Source organism: Chiloscyllium plagiosum, unplaced genomic scaffold (genome assembly GCF_037043375.1).
Source record: "Chiloscyllium plagiosum isolate Xiang-an unplaced genomic scaffold, Cpla_swu_hap1 HiC_scaffold_7, whole genome shotgun sequence".
NCBI lineage: Eukaryota > Metazoa > Chordata > Chondrichthyes > Orectolobiformes > Hemiscylliidae > Chiloscyllium > Chiloscyllium plagiosum.
In genome coordinates, this window is record NW_028270145.1 from 47,720,249 (window position 1) to 47,740,582 (window position 20,334).

The 20,334-nt window shown below is 40.6% G+C and overlaps 1 protein-coding gene across 2 annotated transcripts in view; it reads left to right on the forward strand.

Annotated features, from left to right (window-relative positions):
- Positions 1 to 20,334, forward strand: part of ccdc141 (coiled-coil domain containing 141) — a 133,243-nt gene that overhangs the window by 52,188 nt on the left and 60,721 nt on the right. For both annotated transcript variants that reach the window (XM_087988984.1, XM_087988983.1), the window contains exons 9-12: positions 928 to 1,063; positions 2,123 to 2,242; positions 5,115 to 5,306; positions 6,961 to 7,134. In XM_087988984.1, the coding sequence (XP_087845110.1) occupies positions 928 to 1,063; positions 2,123 to 2,242; positions 5,115 to 5,306; positions 6,961 to 7,134 (622 nt within the window). The remainder of the gene's footprint in view (positions 1 to 927; positions 1,064 to 2,122; positions 2,243 to 5,114; positions 5,307 to 6,960; positions 7,135 to 20,334) is intronic.

Sequence of the window (20,334 nt, forward strand, 5' to 3'; positions counted from 1 at the left end):
CTTGCTGTGGAACACTGTTAGGTGAATGAGCAGGTTATATTTTAATAAATAATTGTGCATCATGATCCCCTTGCCTACTTACAGAGGCTTTTCTTTAATTTTGCCTACAATACTTTTTATATGTCATTTGAAAACGACAGATAAAAATTAATATTTTCACCTGACTTCAGAAGACTACAAATCCTGATTTTTCATAAAAACGGGAAGGCTTCAGGTATCTAAGTATAAATTATCCATGGATGGTTGGACTAGAACTGCTTTGTAACCAAACCAAGATGTGATCATTGGCATATGAAAAACCTTTTCAGGCAGCAAAATCTAGAATGTACTGCCTGAAAACATGGTGAAGGGAGATTCAATTGAAGCACTTGAGGGAATTGGATTACTATCTAAGAAGGAATGCAGAGTGGAGTGGCACTCAGTTAATTGCTCCTTCAGATAGCCAGCACAGACATGACTGGCCGAATGGTCTCCTCCTATGCTATAACCATCTGTGAACCAACACTTACACATTTTTCTTAAAATTTAGAGAAAACATTACTTTTAAAAACTAAAGTACAGACATAAGCATAGGAAATGCAGAATTTTAGATATGTTTTTTTTCCCCTTTTTGTTTTGTAAGCTAAAATGAAGCAAAATCTAATGCAGTGAATTATTAGTGCAAAATATGTATGAACATTTGAGATAATTCAAAGGAAACTTTAAAATATCTGAGAGGTAACTCCTTGCACATGTTGGAATGTGAGGAGTTTTCAAATGCTGAAATCTGCAAGGTCAGAAGAATGACTTGCTTTTTGTGGAAGTGGTATAGGTTACTGACTCCTGCCTATTTTTATTGTGTCTCTTCTGGATTAATTTAGCACTCGGTAAGTCCCTTCACTAGAGCTGGAACTATATCAGCAGCTGTCTCTGTATATTTAATTTCAGAGCCACTGGAATTCAGGAGATGATTGGCTACATTCAACAGAGAGTAGATCATTTGACTGGACAATGCTTTGCTCATAAAGAGCTAGCTTTAAAGAAACAGCAATTGACCACATCCTTTGATGATCAATTTGAAAAGGTATAAAATAATCTAATCCAATTGATTTGTACCATTTTGCTAAAACCATTTTGTTAGGTGACATGATTGAAGAGCTTTGCGTATTGTTAAATAGTGTGTTTCTTAATACATGTTTAATAAAATTAATTGGTTATTAATTTAATAATTTTCTTTTCACGCACTTCTCCTCAGCTTTTAAAAGCTAATTCATACTGAACCTTCACATTAATTTGTTACAAGAACCTGAAACAGTAGTGTAAGCGACCATTTAGTTGTCTTAGAAATAATCCAAAGAGCTAGACAGAAGTTTTTTTTCAACAGGAAGGATCCTTGATAGTCAAATATAGAACATCTTTTTCCAGGTTTGTAAACTGAAAACTTTATTTTAGATGATTGCAGTATATTGGAACAAAATTATTACTTGAGCAGAACTATGTATTTTAGGGGCAGCACGGTGGTGCAGTGGTTAGCACTGCTGCCTCACAGCGCCAGAGACCCAGGTTCAATTCCCGCCTCAGGCGACTGACTGTGTGGAGTTTGCACATTCTTCCCGTGTCTGTGTGGGTTTCCCCCGGGTGCTCCGGTTTCCTCCGGTGTTCAAAAATGTGCAGGTTAGGTGAATTGGCCATGCTAAATTGCCCATAGTGTTAGGTGAAGGGGTAAATGTAGGGGAATGGGTCTGGGTGGGTTGCGCTTTGGCGGGTCGGTGTGGACTTGTTTGGCCGAAGGACCTGTTTCCACACTGTAAGTAATCTAATCTAATCTAATCTAAAAGGCCATTGGCATGTGAAAGTGAAAGTCAGACATAAAGCAAGAGCAATTAAAACTTTGTCTAATATTTTCAAAAGAGATGACTAAGTTAAATAATGTGAAAAAACTGAACAGAAAAATTATAACAAATAAATTAATCTAACATAACAATACTTTTAAGATCAATTTCACCTTTTACTATCTTTTAAAGTAACTGCTTTAACTTTATAGAATAAATTATTTGTTTCATAAAATAAATTACTATGTCGGGTTGTTTTTTGGGCAGATTCGCAGAAGCTAGATTTGACTTTAAATGTGCAATTTCTCAAGGTCTCAGGATGTCTCCAAGCATACAGATCACGCCTTTCCAGTACATTAGAACCAGGTTCCTCTCTCTCTGAAATTGAAGACATTCTGAATAAATATCTAGAAATGGCTGATCAGTTTAAGGTAATTTATATTGGCAGATGTCCATTTTATAAAGTTGCATATGTCTTCTAGGTGAAGTTTATTGTTTTTTTTCAACTTTATGTCTTGGTTTTGTAACGTAAAATAATAAATTTACTGCAGAATATTGAACTACATTCTAACAGTAAAAGGTATTGTACCTCCTGATTCTTCACAATCAGAAATGTAAAACTGTATAATTTTGGGAAATATCATCAACAACTTGTTGATGGTTTTCTTTTACTATTTAGTAATTATATATCTACTCATGTATTTCTTTTAAAATATTATTGATGCTGGAGAGAATACTTTTCCTCCATTAGATCATGTTGTTCTTGGTTTTGAAGATGATTCCAGTTTAATGATCTGTGCAGTCTCAGAACCTTATTTTGTCTGTTTTTAAAATACATGCATGCGTGTGTATGTGTGTGTATATGTAAGAAAGAGAGAGACAATTCCTTCAAGCTGAACTGGTCTAATGTGAATTCAAACATCCACCTTTTCTGGTCTAGCAAGAATCACACTATCCTCAGCTCAGCTTGTTCTTTATTCTGACCAAGTCCTTGTCATCATCACAGTGAGTGTAACTGCACTCAATTCTTTCAGACCCATCTACCACATCTACTCCAAATTTATCAAACTTAAAGTTGATACCACTCTTGTTATTTACAATTAAATCACCCCATTTTCCTCTAGTTCTTTGATTTGACAAATTCCGAAATCATGGAGGTTTCACTATTCTCCCTCTACACGTCCTGTTTGAACTTGGAAGAATGATAGGTTTTTGGGGAGAAGACAATTGACATGGATAGTCTTTCTGACAGTCTGAATTGTGTCATTTTCTCTTGAACTTTTTGCCTTGAACTCACACAATCCTTCATGTCTGGTTGGCTCATCAGTTTAACTCAGAAATGGGTCAGCTCTTACAGACCATGATTCATGATAAATCTACATCTCTGCCTTGGAACTGCAGATACCTGCTGTTCCTGCATGTCTTTTGTCAGGTCTGAAATGCTTTCTGTATTGTTTTCTGAAGTACTCTCTTCTGTGTTGAGCGTTGCCACAAAGTTTGTTGACATGAGCAAACAATAGTATCTATTTGTCTTCAGAGTCACCAGCATGTCTTTCTCCCGCATTTTTTCCCTGTTTGTTTTACTTGAAGGCAATTTAATTTCTCATAGTTGGCTCTATTGAGTATTGGTGCTGGTAACTGCTGCTGCTGCTGCTCAAGTGTTCAGCCTCCGAGAGCGGGTAACCAATCAAATGCCACCAACTTTCTGGGATCTGTGATCACTGTCTTAATTGGAGATGTCTGAGGATAAATAATTGTAACCAGAACCCTGAAGTGCAAGTGAATGGGGCTGGATTTCTGGTGCCAGTCATGAAGGGCCGAGCAAGGTAGGTGAGGGGGCTCAACGTAAAGAGCAGTGGGATATCTTTCCTCAGGATCTTCCTTTCCAATATCAGGTACTTTTGGTGAACAGGACACTCAGTAGTGAGGGAACGACCTTCCAAACACCTGCACAACCACACATGCCCCCCACCCGCTGCATTACCCACATATTCACTGGCATTCGTCCAGCGACAGCATCATGAGGCTCTTAACTAACCTTTAAGTGGTCACTTCAAGGCCTCAACTGGGCTTCAGGCAGGAGGGCCATTCTCAGGTTTCCCAGCCCTGACTGATTGGACGGAGGATCGAGAAGGTGGAGAGCTCTTCACCCTGTACCTTACTGCTCTGTTCCCTCTCTGCCTTCCAGCACACTCATGGAAGGAAAATTAAATTCTGTCCAAAGTATCAGGTCAATGATCTTTTCATCAGAATTGGGGGAACAACAAAGAGAGATTCAACATGTTTAAAGTAAGTACAGAGGCAAGGAAAAAGACAGAAGAAACAAAGAACAAAGCAAAAAATCTATGATGAGGTGAAAAGCAGGGAAAAATAATGATGAATTTGTGTCAGTCCAAAGCAAAAGCATTTGGTAATGGGATAAATAAAGAAACAAAAGATGTTTCCAGATTATGAATAATGAGAAAGCAGAATAATTACTAACAGTTCCGCACAGATCCAAGTGTGATGCTGAGTTCCCAGTCAGTTTAATTTTCAGTTCTTTTCCCACTCTCTGCCCTTGTCCTTCTACACTGTTCTGTTGAAGCTCAAAAAACCACCTAATTCATCAGTTAGGTAAACTAATGCCTTCTGTACTCCAATGAATTGAAATTCAGATTGTAACCTCTGTCCCCATTTTATCCTGTGTTTTATTGTTTCATTCCTAAATGGCATATGTTGCTATTGCTGTTCATACTTCCTCTACACACAACTTCTCTTATCCCATTACCATTCCTCTTTGCCTTGCACTTGGGCTCAGTTAGCTCAGTCGGTTGGATGGCTGGTGTGTGATGCACAGTAACGCTAACAGGGCTGGTACCATTCCCATACCATGAGGGTGTCACCTCCTCAACTTGCCCCTTGCCTGAAACGTGGTGACTTTGGGTTAAACCAGTTGTTTGTCTCTGAGAGAGCAGCCCTGTGTTCCTCCGGGCCTATGGCTACATCACTGCTTTTCACCAGCATCCCTTTTGCGATTTAACGCCTGCCACAGTTTGCCTTATTACAGATATTTTTCTTTTGTTTTCTTTCCTTTCCGCTCACTTCCTGTGCATCTTTTCTTGCTTTAAAATGTTATATTTGTAACTCTTTCAGTTCTGATGAAAGGTCATCAGCCTGAAATGTTAACTCTGTTTCTCTCCCACAGATCTGCCAGGTTTGCTGAATATTTCCACTGTTTCCTCCTTTTATATTTGGCCTATCACATATTGTTTTCCCTGTTTGTTTATGTTATACAACTTACTGAAATTATATTTTGTGTTTCAGGAGGTAGAGAATGAATTAGCACACATTACAGACATCATCAAACAGGTAGAACTGTTTGATGTCCCAGAAGTAAAATTATTTTCGGAGAGGTTTTTTATCCTGAATGCCGAATGGAAAACATTGTGTCGGAACCTGAATATACGGATTGAACACTTGCAATCTTATAGGACATTTCTAAAAGAAGCTGAAGAGGTGGATACTTCTTTTTAAAAATCATGCTATTGATGAAATTTTAATAAACTTTTTTGCTGTTCAGAATGCTGCAAAGCTCTAATTTCTCAAATTAACAAATGCTTTCTAGTTCTGAGATTAGCAAGGCATTTTACGTTGTTAAAATCTCACACTGCTTTATAATTTTCAAAGTTTTAAAACTTAGAAATCTAATTTATAACAATAATATCATTTTATTGATCATTTTGAAAAACGTTCACTAGGTTATAGACTGTGAGACCAGTAGTCCTTGGGTTTAAAGATCATTTACTACAATTAGACATTATGGTAATTCTTTAAGATGAACTTTAGCTTTTAACAGAGTCTTGTTTGCTGCAAGACTATATGCAACTTACAAGATAGAAGAATTATGATGACTATATAGCAGTGACAGATTATTGCATTGATCATAGCTCATATGTGATTGGTTTTTTTTGAATATTGGTAATCAATGTGCTCAGTTGAGCAGTTATTGAGTCATAGAATCGTAGAGATGTACAGCATGGAAACAGACCCTTTGGTCCAACCCGTCCATGCCGACCAGATATCCCAACCCAATCTAGTCCCAGGTGCCAGCACCCGGCCCATATCCCTCCAAACCCATCCAAATGCCTTCTAAATGTTGCAATTGTACCAGCCTCCACCACATCCTCTGACAGCTCATTCCATACACGTACCACCCTCTGAGTGAAAAAGTTGCCTTTTCGGTCTCTTTTATATCTTTCCCCTCTCACTCTAAACCAATGTCCTCTAGTTCTGGACTCTCCCACCCCAGGGAAAAGACTTTGCCTATTTATCTTTTTACGGATTTATTTGACTACTCAGATAATATCGTCACTACACTGCATGCTTTGTCATTTTCACTGAACTGAATACTGATAGGGAAGGCATGTTATTTGGTTTGTACATTTGACATTATCTACTGTTTAAATAACTCTTAATATTTTTACATTTTTTTTTATTTTTTCTAAAGATTTTCACTAGCAATTGTACATATTATGGGTTGGATAAAATCTGTTGCTATAACCAAAGTCTGTGGTGGATGAATAATTTGAGCTATGTGGAAGCAAAAGGAATTAGATGTGCACACGACATTGTTGGATGTTTGTGGGTGAGGTAGAGTATCTCTATTTTAGGCCTAGAGTCCTGACAGTGATGGAGTGCTGCTGGATGACTGATGGGAGTTGAGCAATGTGAGATGTTGGTGAATTGGTTTACAAAGCCATTATGTTTTTTTCTGCCATTGCTCCTCAGACCAGAAACTGGGAATTGACATCCCAGGCTCCATGGTTACATTCAAAGGTTGATCCTTAAAGTCTCCTGGCCCTTTTTAGAAACACAATCTTTCTCCACCTATCTCCCTCCATTTAATCCTCCAGTATTAAAATTGTAATCTTGTGAATCCTGGTGTTCTTATAACTTTGTTTTTGATGTCGGGTTTTATAAACTTTCAAACAGTAATGTTTTCAGTGTACACTGTACTTGTTTTTTTCTAATCAATAATTTAGTTTATAATTTGTTCGCTACTTGAAATATTTAAGTTCCCCACCAAACTACTCACTATGTTGAAAGACTAAATTATATGCCATGGGTTTGTTTTGAAACTAATCTCTACATCACGTTTGACATGAATCAGGTTGAAGCATCTATGCGAAGTTTAGAAGATTGTTTCCAGTCTCAATTAACGAAGGATAATGAAGAAAATGTCAGGTCATTGTTGGAGCTTGCTGATTCCAAATGGCAGTTGGTCCTAATGAGTTTTCTTTCCCTCCAAGATCTGGGGTTCAACTTTAAGAGCACAGTAAATATGGTCAGTTTTTTAAAAAATTCAATTAAACTATTTAAATACATGTTTCTCAATACATTTATCAAATGTAGAATTCAAAGTTGTTTGTGCTTCATCACCTACCTAGTTGGGCTTGAGTTCTTAACATTTTGCTGTAATTGTTATTTCTGTACATTCTCAAGTGCAATTTTCCAAATTTTGGTCCTGTCACTGTAGTTTTGTGTCACATAAGTCACCTGACATATTTATGTAGGTTTTATGTCCTAGAGCTAAATTTTTTGAACCTTCACTGTTACTGTATCCTGGAATTTACTTTCGAAATAGTACTGCGGACTGCAGTAATTCAAGAATACAACTCACCACCACCTGCTAATTGTCAGTTAGGGATGGGCAATAAACGCTGGCCTACATCTCGTGATTCAATAAAGAAAGTATTTTTTCAAGGATAAGAGAATCAGAATATATTCAACAAGATCATTCTCCGATAAATGACAAATTTTGCCCTGAAGAACCTCATGAAAAACATTTAATTTCTTTCAAGAAGAAGCATTTTGAATATGTCAGTCAGTTTAAATATTACTTTGACCAGATGCCTACACCAAACAAATATAAGCAGGATAAACTGTTTCCATAAATCTCTCATAGTGCAGGGTTGATTGATACTCTTTTGCCCCAGTCATGGGTTTGGCAGCATGGGGCAGTTAATCAAGGGAAGTGTGGCGGGTGAAGACCTCTTCCCAAATCAAGCCTGATCAAATCTGTAGAGAGAAGGTCTGTGGATGGCCTGCTCTTCACTTTGTTAATTGAGGCTGTGAAGTGAACCATTACTATACACTTAAAGATCTTATCTCACTGCCAGTGATGTTAATCCAGCAGCGGCAGAGGTGACTCAGCATGTAGGGAGAATTCATACAGATTGCTTATTGGGTCTCAAGGGGACCCTTTGTTCAAAGGCACAGTGCCTGGTTTCAGAAGGGAGATCCACCAAATGCAACCTTCTTCGCATTGCAGCCATTCTGAAATTCCACACCCCATTACCCCTCCACCCCTGTTATCAATCATCCATGTTAGGAGACCTCAGCTGGAAATTCTACTCGCAGCAACCATTGCTGCCAAGTGGCACTGCATTGCAATGGAATTACTGAGTTCTGACTGGGCAGCAGTTTTTGGCAAGTGGTATTTTGTCTCCAAGCTCCTTGACCCTTTAGAAGGCCGACATTGTCCTGCTAAGTGCCTGAATGGAATTTACTTCCCTAATAATTGGCTCTGCAGTAGGCAAGTAAGATTCCTTTTGACTCCATTAAATATCATCCATAGGATCATAAGATATAGGAGCAGAACTAGAACATTCAACCCATCGAGTCCGTTTTGCCATTTCATCATGACTCTCAACCACATTCCTTTGCCTCCCCCGCCCCCCGCCATAATCCTTGATCCCCTTACTAATCGAGAACCTATCTATCTCTGTCCTAAATACGCTCAGTGACTTGGCCTCCACAGCCTTCTGCAGCAATGAGTTCCACAGATTCTCCAGCCTCTGGCTGAAGAAATTCCTCCTAAAGGGTCTGCCCTACATTCTGAGGCTGTCCCTCAGACCCTGGGCTGTCCTACTTGTGGAAACATCTTCTCCACGTCCATTCTGTCCAGGCCTCTCAGTATTCTAAATTTCAATCAGATCCTCCCTCATCCTTCTGAACTCCATCTAGTCCACACCCCGAGTCTTTACCCATTTTTTTATCCACATTCATTGCCCATTCTCCTAACTGTCCAAATCCTTCTGCAGAGTTCCTGACTCCTCAATACTACCTGTTTCTCCATCTGTCTTTGTGTCATTTGCAAACTTAGTAACAGTGCCCTCAGTTCCTTCGTCCAGATCATTAATATCTAGTGTGAATAGTTGAAGTCCCAACACTGACATCTGTAGAACTCCACTAGTCACTGATTACCATCCTTAAAAAAATCCTTTTCTCACCACTCTCTGCCTTCTGCCAATCAGCCAGTCCTCTGTCCATGCCCAGACCTTGCTCCGAACACCATGAATTCTTATTTTGATTAGCAGCTTCGATGTGGCACTTTGTCAAAGGCTTTCTGGAAATCAAAACCAGTCACGTCTGGCTCTTTTTTGTTTAACTTGCTACTTATGGGTGAGTGCCATACCAGAGGACACATCTTAAAAATACGGGGTAGACCATTTAGGACAGAGATGAGGAGAAACTTCTCCACCCAGAGAGTGGTGGCAGTGTGAAATGCTCTGCCCCAGAGGGCAGTGGAGGCCCAGTCTCTGGATTCATTTAAGAAAGAGTTGGATAGAGCTCTAAAGGATAGTGGAATCAAGGGTTATGGAGATAAGGCAGGAACAGGATACTGATTAAGGATGATCAGCCATGATCATATTGAATGGTGGTGCAGGCTCAAAGGGCAGAATGGCCTACTCCTGCACCTATTGTCTATTGTCTATTACCTCAAAGAATTCAAACAGATTTATCAGACCTGGCCTTCCCTTCATGATGTCATGCTGACTCAGCCCTGTTTTCCCATGCACTTCCAAGTACTCCTCAATCTCATCCTTCAGAATGGACTCTCAAATCTTAGCAACCCAGGTAAGGCTACATGGCCTATAGTTTCCTGTCTTCTGCCTCCTTTCCTTCTTAAACAGGAATTTTATGTTCGCCATTTTCCAATCCTCAGAGATCCTCCCTGACTCCAGTGATTCCTAAAAGATTATCACCAATGCCTCTATCAATCTTGCCAGCTATCTCCTTCAGAACTCTGGGGTGTAGTCCATCCAGTCCGGATGATGATCCCTCTTCAGACCTTTCACCTTTTCCAGCACCTTCTCCTGAGTAATAGCTACTACACTCACCTCTTGTCTCCTGACTCTCTTGAATTTCTGATATGTTACTGGTGTCTTCCAATGGGAAGACTGATGCAAAGTATCTATTCAGTTCCTCTGCCATTTCTTTGTTCCCTTTACAACTTCTCCACCTTCATTTTCCAGTGGTCCAATGTCTACCTGTGCCTCTCTCTTACCTAATATGTATCTAAAAGAACTCTTGCAATTTGTTTTGGTAATACTAGTGAACCTATTTCATCCTCTCCTGCTTTATATACTTTTAAAATTATCCTTTGCTATTTTTAAAGGCTTCCTAATCTTCTAGCTTGCCACTGATATTCACCACATTGTGTATTTTTTCTTTTGCTTCAATGATGTCTCTAACTTCCCCTTAGTAAGTTTCTTCTAGCTTAGGATGAATTTCTGCTGTGCCTCCTAAATTACCCCCAGAAACTCCTGCCACTGCTGCTCCACCATCTTCTCTAGTAGGCTTCCCTTCCAGTCAAGTCTGGCCAGCTCTCCCCTCATGTCTTTCTACTTATTTTTACTCAATTGTAAACTGTTACATCTGATTCCACCTTCTCCAAACTGTAGGGTGCGTTCTATCATATTATACTCACTTCCACAGGGGTTTCTTCAACTTAAGCTCCCTAATCAAATCTACCTCATTACACATCACTAAGTCCAGAATTGCCTGTTCATAAGTGGTCTCTACCACAACCTGGCTCAAAACAACGATCTTATAGACATTTCACGCTTTTAGTGAGATCTGTTGGTAACCTGATTTTACCATCCACCTGTATATTGAAGTCCCCCATGGTTATTGTATTAGTCTCTCTCTTACATGCCTTTTCTGGCTCCTGATTGATTTTCTTCCCCACATCTGCTAGAAGGCCTGTACATAACTTCAATCAGTGCCTTTTTTCCTATGAGGTTCATTAACTACACCCACACAGATTCTATGCCTTCCACCTCTATATCATTTCTGGCTATCAATTTTAATTTCACTTCTTACTGAAAGGCCAACCTCTTCCCCGTCTGCCTGTCCTTTCAATAGGATGCATAGCCTTGGATATTTAGCTCCTAACCTTGATCCCTTTGCAGCCACATCTCTCTGGCCTTTTCATGCTTTTGGTTCACAATCCCTACCTTGATATTTTAGTTTGCAGTTGCTGTATTGTAGGGGCAAGCATTCTAATCAAACCATATGGATAATGTAAGGATGAGGTCTTGATCCAGTAACCAAAAACTCCCCGAGAATCAGATTTCTTGTTCAAAATGAGAGACCTTTTTCAGATAGCAGTGTGCAAAAAGAAGTCAGAAATTATTGTACAGTTCTACAACACCTTGTTTAAACTAATTGAGCAGCCAATTTGTACACTCACTGTGGTTTATTTGACAAGTTATTCCTTTAATTAAATCATCTCCCACTTTACTCTTTTCCCTGATCTGCCACCTCTTGGTTAGGTTATTCATGTGCTTCTGTGCAACTAACAGGCAAAATTTCAGTCAGAGAACATAAAACATTACTGTGCAGTACAGGCCCTTCGACCCTCGACCTATGTAACCAATCTGAAGCACATCCAACCTACACTATTCCATTCTTGTCCATACGTTTGTCCAAAGACCATTTAAATGCCCTTAAAGTGCTGTTGCAAGCAACACGTTCCACACCCCTACTACTCTCTGAGTAAAGAAACTACCTCTGACATCTGTCCTATATCTATCAACTCTCAATTTAAAGCTATGTCCCCCCTCATGCTAGCCATCACCATCAGAGGAAAAAGGCTCTCACTGTCCAACCTATCTAAACCTCTGATTATCTTATATGTCTGAATTAAGTCCCTCAGCCTTTCCTCATAAGACCTTCCCTCTGTACCAGGCAACATCCTAGCAAATCTCCTCTGAACCCCTTCCAAAGCTGCCACAATGCGGTGACCAGAACAATACGCAATACTCCAAGTGTGGCCACGCCAGAGTTTTGTACAGCTGCAGCATGATCTCATGGTTCTGAAACTCAATCCCTCTACCAATAAAAGCTAACACACCGTATGCCTTCTTAACAACTCTATCAACCTGGGTGGCAACTTTCAAGGATCTATGTCCCTAGACACCGCGATCTCTCTGCTCAACTACACTAACAAGAATATTATCATTAGCCTCATAATCTGAATTCCTGTTACTCCTTCCAATGTGAATCACCTCATACTTTTTCACATTAGACTCCATTTGCCACTTCTCAGCCCAGCTCTGCAGCTTATTTATGTCCCCCTGTAACCTACAACATCCCTCGGCACTGTCCACAACTCTACCGACCTTAGTGTCATCCTCAAATTTACTAACCCATCCTTTTACACACTCATCCAGGTCAATTATAAAAATACCAAACAGCAGTGGATGCAAAACAGATCACTAGTAACTAAACTCCAGGATGAACATTTCCCATCAACCAATGCCCTCTGTCTTCTTTCAGCTCGCCAATTACTGATCCAAACCACTAAATCACTCTCAATCCCATACTCCGTATTTTGTGCAATAGCCTACCATGGGGAACCTTATCAAATGCCTTCCTGAAATCCATATCCACCACATCAACCACTTTACCCTCATCCACCTGTTTGGTCACCTTCTCCAAAAACTCAGTAAAATTTGTGAGGCACGACCTACCCTTTACAAAACCGTATTGACTATCCCTAATCAACTTATTCCTTTCTAGATGATTATAAATCCTATCTCTGATAATGTTTTCCAACACTTTACCCACAACTGAAGGCTCACTGGTCTATAATTCCCAGGGTTGTCTTTACTCCCCTTCTTGAACAAGGGGACAATATCTGTTATCCTCCAGTCTTCCGGTACTATTCCTGTAGACAATGATGACATAAAGATCAAAACCAAAGGCTCTGCAATCTCCTCACTACCTAATCCCATCCAGCCCAGGAGACATTTCTATTTTCAAACTTTCCAGGTTTGCTAACACCTTTTCCTTGTGAACCTCAAACCCATCTAATCTGTTAGCCTCTATCTCCGTATTCTCCTCCATAACATTGTCGTTTTTTAGTGTGAATACTGATGAAAAATATTCATTTAGACCTTTCTCTATCTCCTCTGACTCCATGCACAACTTCTCACTACTATCCTTGATTGGCCCTAATCTTACTCTAGTCATTCTTTTATTCCTGATATACTTATAGAAAACCTTAGAGTTTTCCTTGATCCTGTGTGCCAATGACTTCTCATGTCCTCTCTTGGCTCTTCTCAGCTCTCTCTTTAGGTCTTTCCTTGCTAACTTGTAACTCTCAAGTACCCTAACTGAGACATCACATCTCCTCCTAACATAAGCCTTCTTCTTCCTCTTGACAAGAGGTTCAACTTGCTTCGTAAACCACAGTTCCAGCGCTCAACAACTTTCTGTCTGACAGGTGCATACTTATCAAGGACCTGCAGTAACTGTTCCTTGAATAAGCTCCAAATTTCAGCTGTGCCTGTCCCCTGCAGTTTCCTGCCTCATTCTAAGCAGCCTAAATCTTGCCTAATTGCATCATAATTGCCTTTCCCCCAGCTATAGCTCTTGCCCTGCGGTATATACCTATCCCTTGCCATTACTAAAATCAACATAACCGAATCATGGTCATTTTCACCAAAGTGCTCAGCTATCTCCAAATCTAACACCTGGCCAGGCTCATCACCCAGTACCAAATCCAATGTGGCCTCATCCCTTGTTGGCCTGTCTATATGCTGTGTCAGGAAACCCTCCTGCACACATTGGTCAAAAGCTGACCCATCTGAAGTACTTGAACTATAGTATTCCCAGTCAATGTTTGGAAAGTTAAAACCCCCACAACAACTATCCTGTCACCCTTGCTCCTATTGAGAATCATCTTCGCTATCCTTTCCTCTACATCTCTGGAACTATTTGGAGGCTGATAGAAAACTCCCAAAGGATAACCTCTCCTTTCTTGTTTCTAATCCCAGTCCATATTACCTCAGTAGATGAGTCCTCAAACATCCTTTCTGCTGCTGAAATACTGCCCTTGATTAACAATGCCACACCACCTCCTCTGTTACTATCTTCTCTGTTCTTACTGAAACATTTAAATCCTGGAACCTGCAACAACCATTCCTGTTCCTGCTCTACCCATATCTCTAAAATGGCCACAACATCGAAGTCCCAGGTACCAACCCATGCTGCAAGTTCACCCACCTTATTCCAGATGGTCCTGGCATTGAAGTAGGCACACTTTAAGCCAACTTCTTGCTTGCTGGTGCCCCCTTGTAACCTTGAAATCTCATTTCTGACCTCATTACTCTCACCCTCCTGTATACTGGAACTACAGTTAAGGTTCCCATCCCCTGCTGAATTAGTTTAAACCCACCCGAAGAGCATTATCAAGTTTCACCCCCCAGGATATTGGTATCCCTTTGGTTCAGGTGAAGACCTGTTTGTAGTGGTCCCAACTACCCCAGAATGAGCTCCAATTATCCAGGAATCCAAAACCCTCCCTCCTGCACCATCCCTGTAGCCACTTGTTCAACTCCTCTCTCTCCCTATTCCTCACCTTGCTAGCACGTGCCACAGGCAACAAACCAGAGATAACAACTCTGTTTGTTCTAGCTCTAAGCTTCCATCCTAGCTCACTGGATTTCTGCTTTAAATCCCCATCTCTCTTCCTACCTATATCATTGGTGCCTATGTGGACCACGACTTGGATCTGCTCCCCATCCCCCTCAAGGATCCTGAAAACCCAATCAGAGACATCACGAACCCTGGCACCTGGGAGGCAACACACCAACCGTGAGTCTCTCTCGTTCCCACAGAGCCTCCTATCTGTCCCCCTAACTATGGAGTCCCCAGTGACTAATGCTCTGCTCCTCTTACCCTTTCCCTTCTGAGCAACAGAAACGTTATGTGAGTTGGCATCATGTGAGTCGAGGAGACTACATCAAGAGCAATGGACACAGTAGATCAGGTGTTTAGATGTGCAGGAAAATCTCTGCCAGAGGTGAAAAGATCCTTTGGGGCTTTGCGTGGAGGAGAGAGGGGAGGTGTGAGCACAGGTTTTACACCTCTTGCAGTGGCAAGGGAAGGTGCCGGTAGTAGAGGGTGGGTTGGTTGGGGGCAGGTGGGGGGGGGTGTCGTGGACCTAACAAGGGAGTCATGGAGGGAATGGTCGCAGTGGAATGCAGATAGGAGTTGGGAGGGAAATATGTCTCTGGTGGTGGTGTCTGACTGTAGGTGGTGGAAATTGCGGAGGATAATGCATTGTATCCACAGATTAGCGGGGTGAAAGATGAAGACCAGGGTGTACTATCCTTGTCCGCATATTAGTGGTATTAGCAAAATGCTAACCCTGGTTTTAACCTAACCATCCTTTAATCCCTTCCAATCCATCTTGCAAAGTCATGAAATACAAGCACACAGATATCATGCACATAAAAAATAAATCTGTTTATTCCACATAAAACAGAGTCATGCATGCTTTTAAAGGAAGAAAACCAATGAAATACGTTATGACACTCTAAACAACAAACTGCTTTAAAGCCACCTACGACACACCACATGGTGTGACACAGATACTACCTTGCAAACACACTGTTGGAAGAGCTGCTTGCCCAGTCTATGGGAGTGTGTCTCTCTTTCTCTCAGTCCAGAATAGAACAAAGAATTTGTTTCAGCACATTGTTATAGATTCAACAGCAGTCTGTCACAATCAGTCTTTTGCGAGTGCTCAGAAGTAGATATCTGTTTACTTTTCTGTGGTGTATACCTCATGATGCATGCATCCTTACTTCATCCCAGGTATTTCAAGCCTTAGCTTCTCTTTTTCTGGTGGGAACTGAGTAAGACCTCAAGGTTAGGGTAGCCAGCAACAACTCCTTTCTATCTCATTAAAACTGTGGAGTTTTATTATTTTTTAATCCATCTGATGAGTGATCATTAGGCTCTTGCCCTTGTGTCGGTTTCGCCATCTCTGAGACTAGCCTTTTCAGTTCCTCAGGAGTGAACGGGACAACAAATTTCTTTTCCAGCAGTCCAGAAACCCTGTCATCTGTGCTGGGTACAGAGCCCTTTCTCCGAGTTGGTAGCAAAGCACAAATGATCCCTTACCTTTTGAAGCTACCACTGATCCTGCTACATAACGCATGGTCCGCAGTTGGGCTCTGACTACAAAACCTAGTGGCCAACCTATTATGTTTCTCTCTCCCTGCCTTAGCTTCACTAAGCTTCTGCTTCAACCAAATCTTGTCTTCCCCTATCTTTTCCCCTTTCCTTGATATATCCATACAAAGTCTTCAGGAACTTCACTTTCCCAGCCCAGTGACCTGTCTTCTCTGTATGTTTATGCCGTTCTACCCCTCATTTATCCCTTTCCTTCTATAGAAGACTCTTTGTCAACTATAGTATTGCTATTTTCCTTCTCTTTCCTTAATTTTTGCAAGTGTCATTGCAATTGGCTACACTTCCTGTTGTTCACCTTCAGATTAATGGGCCCACAGCCTCAACTGATTTCAGTTGCCTGTCTTTACTTGTAGACACCTTTGTCCACTGTTCTGGCTTACTGATCAGCCTAGCTGAAACCATGCAACTTGTACCCAGCTTCGAAATTCCAATAACTTAAACCCCCATTTCTTTTCATAGCTGCTTCTTTTAACTTTCAGCAATTTAAAACAACTAAATTGTTCAGACACATTTCGCAGGACTTTATACTGATCATCAAATCTGAACACAAAGTGACTATAACACCAACATGGACTCTCTCTTACTCACAAGCACACACACAGCAGAATTCTAGAGCCCTGCAATGCTTCAAACATAATAATGAAGAGTCAGCTAGACTTGAAACGTTAGCTTGCTCTCTCTCCATGGATTTTGTCTGACCTACTGGGACCTCCAGCATTTGTTGTTTTCAGTATAATTTCTATGAATCTAAGTTTTCCCTGACTCTGGGCCAAGTGTGTTTTAGCCATTGATTCTATCTTCTATTGTTTCTGGACTTGTGTTATGAAGTATTAATTATAACCACCCCCCTATTTACCTTGCCCATTTGCTGGGTATCCCATTTGATCTTTTGCTGCACTGGTGACTCTCCAGGATTCCAATTTTTGTTCTTCATCTTATCTATCAATTTCCTCTTTATTGTCAACTCAAATTTTGCCTTATAAAATAAAGAACTGCGAATGCTGGAGATCTGAAACAAAAACAGAAATTGCTGGAGAATCTCAGCAGAACTGGGAATATCTCTGGAGAGAAAGCAGAGTTAACATTTTAAGTCCGGTGACACATTAGTTCTGATGATGAACCACTGGACTCAAAACATTAACTAGGCATTTTGGTTGATCTATCTGGTTCCCAAATAAAGATATTGGCAACAGACATCTCTCTGTGTTTCAACTCATCACTACCTCGAGTTTCTTAATGCTGTCCTAATGGCCAGACATTATCCCTGGCCTCTGCCCTTTGATGATTCTGACCTCAGTCACACAACAGCATGGATCTATCCACTCGGTGATTTTGGCTGACCTATCGTGCAATGTTCCAGATGTACCCTGACAGCTCTATGTTCTGTGTCAATAACCTCCTTATTCTTATCTATCTATTGTACAATGCTTCTGACCCTGTCTACAACTCTTTACCCTGGCACATGCTTTTATCACTCAGCACGCAAGTCTCCAGATGTTAGTTACTTGCTACCCGCTTGGATTGCCGGTCCCATGACTGTGAGGTAAGCCTTCCATAAGTATGGGTGATAAAGCAAACAGGCTCATTCGTTGACTAGTCTCCTCACACTGTGGTCCCAAGATGAAATATCTCATTCTGTCAACACTTGTAAGGGTGAGGGTTCAGCCCAGTACCTGAAAGCACCTTGAGATTTGCATGTCCTGTTCAAAACAAGTGATCTTTATTAGATACGAGCTTGCAAGGGGAATGATGCAGGGTAAAATATTTGATTAGCTAACTTATACAGTTACAGACGTTTGTTTGACAATCCATTTGTTTAATTACATCATCTCCCCACTTTTTTCTCTTCCATTATCTGCTTCCTCTTGGTTCGGTTATGCACCTGATTCTTTATGTCTAACAGGCAAAGTTGTCGTTATACCAGGCATCCTCTGGTCCTTTTACACCAGTCTCCACTTAGAGCTGTCAATCTAATATTTGGGACTGCTAAGTAGGCAAATATTCAACTTGTTCTTGAGGTTTTCAATAAAATTTTATTGATTCAGTTGTTTAGTGTGACTGAAATCTGAATGCCGTATTGAGTGTTTTGTGTTTGAATATCCATAAAAGCACCAGCAGGCTCGCTATTCATAGCTTTCTCCTTTTGAAGTTGAAAGCAAAGCCTGACAGATTTATTTGACATAGCCTCCTTAGAGACTACCTGCAAAGAACAAGCTATTCTTTTACCTTACTGTATTGGAAACAGAGTAGCTGACTTGACAGAGGGAAGACAGTTTCATAATTAGCAAGGCATCCGAAGTGCAGAGTGTCAGCTGCCAGTACTGGGCTCTGCTTTACAAACCTCACACATTGGAGTTGTGGACTGATCTTCCTGTAGTTTATTTATATGTTTGAATGATCATTATGGTATCTTCTTAAAATGTTGCTTCCATGCTACTGCATTAAATATGGTATGCCAAAGTAATAAAAGAATACTCTGGCAATATCTGTGGAGAGGGAAATGGTTAATATTTCATGTGGAATGACATGAGTGATATGATGCTGTTTCAGATAAGCGATTGGATAGAACGAAGTGGAAGGTTGAGGAGAGAGTAGAAAGGAGAGAATAAATAACAAAGATGTCATGAAACAACTGGCAAAGGGAGTGGTAATGGTTGTGGCAGAAAAATAAAGCATTGTTCCAAAGTAGATGTTAAAGACCCACTCGTGTAAGGAACAAAAACAATGATGAAAAAGAAGCAAATGAAGCAAGGATGATGTGAGAAAGACTTTTCCACTCTGCAAGTATGATGTGGAGGTGCCGATGTTGGACCAGGCTGGGACAAAGTTAGTGGTCACACGACACCAGGTTTATTACGAATGTCACCTGACAAAGGGTCTACATTCTAAAAGTTTGTGATTTCAAATAAACTTGTTGGACTACAATCTGGTGTCCTGTGACTTCTGACTCAGCAAGTACTTAAGAGTTTCGAATGCAGTACCTGGAAATGTATCCATATGTTAGAGGATTCTAAGATTAATTTGATGCATTCAAGAGGGCATAAGATGATTATTTAGAGAGAAATAGTGTGCAAGGCTATGGGGGAAAAGCAGGAGATTGGAAATAGGTAATGTAGCTAGTTTGATGAGCTGGTGCAGGCATGATGGGCGGATTGGCCTCATGCATCATAACAATTCTGCGATTCTTGAGAAATAGGGACCAGCGCTGTCTGAAAGCAAAAACATTGAAAACCATACACACATTTGGCAAAAAAAAGGATAAAAATGGAGACAGAGTTCATGGCCTGACATTGTTGGAGCTGAAAATGTGTTGCTGGAAAAGTGCAGCAGGTCAGGCAGCATCCAAGGAACAGGAGAATCGACGTTTCGGGCATAAGCCCTTCTTCAGGAAAGAAGGCTTATGCCCGAACCGTCAATTCTCCTGTTCCTTGGATGCTGCCTGACCTGCTGCACTTTTCCAGCAACACATTTTCAGCTCTGATCTCCAGCATCTGCAGCCCTCACTTTCTCCTAACATTGTTGGATTCAATGTTGAATTCCAAAGACTGCAATGTCTAATTGAATGACGATATGGCATTCCTCAAGCTTCACTGTAACAGTGCAGGAAGACTAGGACAGAAATGTAAGCACCAGGGAAAGATAGTGAATTAAAATGACAAGGTCAAAGGACAGAATCAGATTTGGGCACTGACATTACCATTAATGGTGCGGTATACTTATAACAGAATGTAGAGTTTTTATTTGAAGTTGAGTTTCAAGTGTGGGGTCAAGTTGTGCACTCCCAGTTAGAATTTACTTAAATCTAATAATGAAATTGGCTCCACTGACTCAAAATATGTATCTCTAACATATTTAAGCATTAGAATAAAATGCAATTTGGTTTTTATACAATTATTTCATGTTGAATGTAGACAGCTGTAGGATGTGGGCATTTCCAGCTGGGCCAGCATTTATTGCCCATCCCTACTTACCCTTCAGAAGGTGGTGGTGAGCTGCTGTCTTGAAGCACTGGACTAATTTTGTTGTAAGTAAAGCCACAATGCCATTAGGGAGGGAGTTCCAGGATTTTGACACAGCAACAATGACGGAGAAGTCGTATATTTCCAAGTCAAGGTGGTGAAAGACTTGGAACTTGCAAGTTTGTGGTGTTCCCATGTATCTGCTGCCCTTGTCCTTCTAGATGGAAGTGTTTGTGGGTTTGGAAAGTGCT